Raw genomic sequence first — 6699 nt, forward strand, 5'->3', positions numbered from 1 at the left:
TTGCCACTTGCCACGACTGGCGCGCGATTTATCGTGGAGCGATTGGGGTATCATTAAGAAGTAATGGTTTCACAAATGTGTCTCGCGTTTTGCCGCAATTCTGCCCACGACTCGAATCGCCTAGGTGTGAATAGAGCCTTAAGCAGGCCATAGACGATACGAATATCGTCCGAAAATCGTAAATGCCAGTGTTATCGAACGATTTTCGTATCGTTAGTGTGGTATGTAAACTATGCGTTTTTCGTACGACAGCAAAAATTCACATATCCAACATGTTGGGTTTTTCCGCGAAATTTGTCCAATTTTCGTATCATTAGTGGTTTAGTCGTTCGATTCCACAGAACAACACACAACTGCGCATGTTTCCGAAAAGAATGACCCGGAAGGTAAATAAAAAGAATATCAACACGGACGACTGTTCAGCCGAAAAACCGCAATACATCAAATATTATATGTTCAAGCAAACTCTGCTAAGAGGCCAATATGTGTGCATGAAAAGTGTAAACACAAAAGTATGTGTATTGCAAAATGACTTTTAACACCTTTTTTCAATAAACGGACCCACTGCATTGTTGTACAGCTGCAGAATAAATGGTACAGCAAGTTTTCTTTCTGCAGGATGTATATGTTCCAATATTGTTTGTCATTAATAACATATGGTTATCCTAATTGTCATTTTAACAGTAGATTATTTTGATGAGAATGTCATTGTCTATACTACCATAAAGATCAATAGCTGTGTATACAGTTGATATCACATAATGCATGAAATAAAGACACTTGAAACCAATTTCAAAATAACCATCAATTTATTGATGAACAATAAACAAAAAGCGTAGTTGCGCATGTCCAGCACACAAACATTTCCCTATTTAGGATCTTAAAAGCTTGTACATATGTACATGAATATAGTTAGTAAATATGTACATACAGCCAAAATTTAACAGTACAAAAGTACATAAACAGTCACATAGTGCAATTTTATTTTTAATAAAGTGCAAGTCAGAGCAAGGGCCCTTTCACACAATCCAATGAGATTCGCCTGTCATGTTGTCAGGCGGAACTCATTGGAATGTTCCATGCATCCCCATAGGGCAGCGAATGTCAGTGGAAACATGTCCACTGACATCCGCTGCTATCCGACCCGATCAAAGCCTGACGGATGGAAATTATCATTTACATCTGTCAGGCGGATCGGATGGATATGATGAAAATGGACTGGTGGTCCCCAAAAGAGAACGGTGGGGTTCTGACAGCTCTGTCTCTGCACAAAGAGCAGAGAAAGAGCTGTCAGACACCTGCTCATAGGGGATTTGGGCGTGGACCCCCCTTTCAGCAGAATGGAGTACGTGGGTGCATGCGGACAGTGTGAATGGGCCCCTACTTTATAACAACCATTTTTATTTTTTAAAGTGCCATAACGAAACATGGTCTTAAAAAAAAATTTTTGTTTCCAGAGTATTTAAACCTTTGCTAATTGGTCTATCACATCAGAAATCCTGCCTTGAACCAATTTCATTTTATTGCAAACTTTCTCAATATCTGAATTGATTTGCATTAAATCAGCAATCATGCGGTTTGCAGATGCAGAAGTGAATGAAGAACTGCCAGCAGTAGACATTGTAAAGCCTATAAGAAAACATGAAAAATCATAAAAATCACAGTCTAAACGTTATAATGAGCATACGTTTATGTGACATTTGGTTATGTACCTGAACTGGTGGCAATGCTGCTCCAATCACTGCCTTCAACTGGTGTGAGACATATCAGTGTTGTGTCAGTCGTCATCTCAGACTCTGCACTTGTCTGCTGTTCATTTCCCGCCTCTGCATGGGCCTTTCTAGAATGTCCTTTGAAAATTAATAAATACATGTATTTAACTTCAAATACTATACATATATTTAAATGCAATCACACTATGCATATTATTTCTGTATAGAAGACAAAAATACACTATAGATATGCATAGAAAATCACAATGATGCAAGCTGTGTAGTATGCACTCTCTGCATGCACATGTCACATGGCATATACAGAACATACACTCACACAGAAAAACCCAAGAACATCATACATTCTTGTTAAAAAGTTTATACTTACTTTTTTGAAGAATTTTCTTGATTTTCCTTAGCTGATGGGATTCTCTGGATTTTAAGTCAGACCAGCGTTTTCTCACTTGATCTTTAGTGCGTTCAACACCATGGTTTTTCTGTAGGACACGTAGAACTTTCTCCAGAATTTGATCTTTTCTCACATTTTTTTTAGGGTAGACTTGCTTCCGACAGTCATAATCCTTCTTTTGAAGAATGTTCACCATGTCCACCATCTCCTCCAAAGACATGTTGGTGGCTTTCTTCTTCCTGGGGCTTGTCACAATGGTTGTCTGGTGACCTTCTTCCACCTCCACGATTTCCTGCTCCTCATCTGTCCCAGATCTTTCGCTCTGAGAAGCTGCCATGTCTTGTCCCTCTGCCATGATTTCTCCCACAAGCCCCCGAAAGAAAGAAGAGGCGGGGCCTGTACATGGTATATAACGCACGTGCGCATTGCACGAATATGCAGCGACTTTTCGGGACGTAGGAAAGTCTATTCGTGCAGAGAACGCTGAACACACATCCCTGAGGTAAGTTCAAAATGCTGACTCTCCATTGCATATTTCACTTTTTCTACGGAAATACTGTGTTATAATGTAAATATATGCTATTTTATTACTGATAGAAGTCCTTTTGCAGTATAGGAGCTGTTCAAAAAGGCTAAAAATTAGACCTCACTCCTGTCCAAATTTATCTCAGTCACGATTCATGGCACATGGCTCATCCATTATATGAACAGGCTGCATGAAACTTGCATATCGTGTTAGTTCTATTGTCTTAAGTATTATTTATTCTTCTTATTTAGTCATTATTAATGTGCAAAATCATTATGTGTTATATTTTACACATGTATAACAAGGCTTTGCAAGGTAACTTAGTAAAATATATATATATATATTTTTTTTTTTTTAAAGGAAAATGCCTCTCACATTCACATCTACTGAGTTCCTTCCCCAATTCATTGATAAATACAGAGAATTTTCGTGCTTATGGGATGTGAAATCCAGGGATTATTCTAATAGATATAAGCGTGATGAGGCCATCAAAGAACTAAAGGAGCTATGTAAAGAGGTTTGCAAAGATCCAAATGACCTATATGTAAAGCACAAGATTGCTAACTTGCGGACTGTTTTTAAAAAGGAGTATAAAAAAATACAAGCATCCAAGAAATCTGGAGCAGGGGCTGATGATGTCTATGTCCCACGTTTGTGGTACTTCAAAGACCTGATGTTTCTTGCTGACACAGATGATCCAAGAGAGTCCCATTGCACTCTGCCACCAAGTGCAGCATCAGACTCCAGTTTGATATCTGACCCAGAAGCAGAGGAAATGTCACAGACACAGACACAGACTCAGACACAGGTATATCCAAATTTTCGTTTAATTCACAATATTTTTTCTTTGGGGGGGGGGGGGTTGGAGGGCCCAATGAAACAACTATAGGGTCAGGGGTCCTTCTGCCTCATGGGCCAGTCATAGTAGAATGTAACAAAAACTAGAATAAAGAATACTCATATATTGTATATGATTTATTAAGCTGTCTTTATTTAGAGCAAGTCATTTCTTACAAAATATAATACATATGATTATATGCGATCCTGCCATGCAACTGCACAACTACCCATAAAATAATCTGTGTAATGAATGCGATTTTGACGTGCATTTGCAGTTGGTAGCCTAGGCCTTGCAGGAGCTAAATTTACCATGCCACTGCTGTCATTTCGCCAATCACCTGGCACAATTGTGCCACTGGTAAGATCTTCAATATCAACTGCAGTTGATGGCATATATGACACAGTTGTGCTTCTTAAATAATTGTGTAACATACAGCAGCACTCCACTATTATGTCAATTTTTTCAACTGTAACATTAATGGCGGTGTGGAAAATGCGGAATCTGCTGGCCATGATCCCAAATGCATTTTCTACCACCCTTCTCGCCCTAGACAATCTATAATTAAAGATTTTCTGGGGAGCAGTTAAATTGCGCAAGGGATAGGGTTTCAACAGGTGTTCATGTAAGGCAAATGCATCGTCCCCAATGAACACAAAATTAAGGCCCTCAACTGTCTCACTGGAAGATGGAAGATGCAACATTCCTTCTTTTAATCGATGCATAAATGGACTGCGCTCTATCACACCTCCATCCGAGTTTCTTCCATTTTTCCCTATATCCAAGTACATAAATTCATATTTGGCATTCACAATTGCCATTAGAATTATGCTGAAGAACCCTTTATAGTTGTAAAAATAGGATCCTGAATGTGCTGGTGGTGTAATTCTCACATGTTTCCCATCAATTGCGCCACCACAATTGGGGAAATTCCACATGTCCTGGAATTCTTTGGCAACTTCTTTCCATTCTTCAGATTTAGAAGGAAACTGTTGGCAAGATAGAAAAAAATTAAAACATGTTTTAATGATAATTAGTGATCATATTTTCTTCTTAATTTTTTTGGTTTCTATAGGATACACCAAGCCCAGTATCAGAGCAGCCAGGAACATCAACTCAGAGAACTCAAAGAGGAAAGAAGAGAAATCTTGACTACGATACTGCCAGTTTGCTGAAGGATGCATCATCTATCATGAAGCAGAAAGATGATGAATGTGATGCTGTGGGTCATCTGGTTGCACACAAATTACGGAGAATGTCCATGGAGCAACGAGACATTTGTGAAGCTTTAATGCATAAAATGATTGCCATTGGACTAAAGGGCAATCTTACACCTAACACAGATATAATAGGGTATCAGGGATGTACATCTCCTCCACCTGTAACATCTGCTCCACCTGTAACATCTGCTCCACCTGTAACATCTGGCCAATATTGGCACCCAAATATGTCTCAATCACAGGGAAACCCAAGCTGGTCAGTGCGTCCTGAACCACCTCAAGGTTCTTGGTTTCATGGCCCCCAATACACAAATCTGTAAAAAAAAATTCTAGATATGTTGCTCAATATTATTGCATTTCTTTGGTGTATTTGTTCCTTTTTTATTGGTTATTGTTTAAGAATTATATATTTTCATAATAATGATTTGGAAATGGGTATGTATTGATTTAAGAAAATACAAACTTTTTCAGACAACCGTGTACAGGAAGTTACATATTTTTTTAATAAAATTGATGTACTCACAAAATTTGACTTATGTTTGCAGTAATATTCTTACTAATTTAAGTTGTAATTTTTATAATTACCTTTAAATACTGTGGCTGGAGCACCTTCACTATGGCCTGACACGTCTCAGGTATGATTCTTCCCAAGGATTGGGCAGAGATTCCAGTGGTGAACTTCAGGTCTTCATAAGACCTGCCTGTTGCCAAAAAACGCAGGGTTGCCATGAGCCTCTCCTCTGCACTAATAGATTTTCTCATGCAGGTGTCCTGTTTGGTGATATGTGGCTGCACAAGAGCTAATAGCATGTCAAAGGACTGCTGGGTCATCCGCAAATAATTACGGTAATCCTCAGGATTATTTTCTCTGAGGTTTGTTAGCAGGTTTACATGTGAAAATTGCTCTCGTTGCATGAGCCAGTCTTTGGCCCACACTCTGCTCTTCCTTCTATTTTTCTTCTTTTTCTTCTCCTCCTCCAAAGCAATCAATGCAATAACCATTGCTGCCATTTTCTGATTCCTATTATACCTCTTGAATGGCATTTTATTGCTGAGAATAGTCGTATGCTGTGGCGAATGATTGCTCTGTTCGCAAATGACACGATCCGACTTTTAACTGTAGGGGGAGTGCCCAGTGGAGGTGTGGTTAAAAGGTCAAGACAACATTGCATCACTTCCTATACTTGCAGAAGGAAGAAGTGTTTTGTCGTACGATTTTCGAATCACATTGATGGTACACTCGACGATGTGCACGACTGGCGCTTGCGTTTATCGAACGACAAATCGTACGAAATTCGAAACGTGTATGGCCTGCTTTAGAGTGGCTCCACTCTGAATATATGAGAACAGGAGGCACAGCAGACAGAAGCATTATCAGTATGGGGGAGCCTATTTTAGAAATTTAATGCAGCCATCACATTTAAGAATTGGTAAGTTGCAATATAATAAATGTTTGCTTTTGGGTTTAATACCACGTTATTATTTGTCCCTATGCTGCTAGCATTAGTAAAAAAAAAAAAAAAAATGGGTAAGTATTTTATTTTCACTTGGAAGGAAATGCTACATGAATAATCCACACAGTGTAAGCCACTGATATCTGACATATAAAAAAGTTTTGTTGTTTTTAATATAAGGAGGGGGGGGGGGGTGGAGAGATTTCTATACTGTGATAGAATATTTAGGAGTGAGTCCCGGTTCACATTTCTGCGATGCGGGAACGATGCGAATATACAGCGTGTTCCCGCGTCGCATCCACACCCCTGCCAGTTCACACTGCTATATGCGATACGCTGGGGGGGTCTATTAAAAGTTAACGACACCCCCAGATCAGATCGCAGTGCGATCTGAAAGTTCGCACAGAATCGGATGGTACTAGTGTGAACCACCATGCGATCTGATTCTGCTGCGGACGAAAAAAAGGGTCCTGTGCATGTTGGGTGCGATTGCAGTGTGAGTTCAGCCATACAAGCTGTGTGGCTGAATTTGCATTGCAC

At 39.4% G+C, this 6699-nt stretch overlaps 1 protein-coding gene across 1 annotated transcript; it reads right to left on the reverse strand.

The window, feature by feature from the left end:
- Positions 1-3679: 3679 nt before the first annotated feature.
- Positions 3680-5620, reverse strand: LOC309564237 (uncharacterized protein; the record flags this gene model as incomplete). The annotated part of the gene is made up of 2 exons (XM_082268863.1): positions 3680-4474; positions 5291-5620. 2 exons carry the CDS (start codon positions 5618-5620, stop codon positions 3680-3682), a joined length of 1125 nt encoding a protein of 374 aa, XP_082124989.1.
- Between the last annotated feature and the right edge of the window lie 1079 nt (positions 5621-6699).

Source organism: Pelophylax lessonae (genome assembly GCF_965119305.1).
Source record: "Pelophylax lessonae genome assembly, chromosome: 9".
NCBI classification, from domain to species: domain Eukaryota; kingdom Metazoa; phylum Chordata; class Amphibia; order Anura; family Ranidae; genus Pelophylax; species Pelophylax lessonae.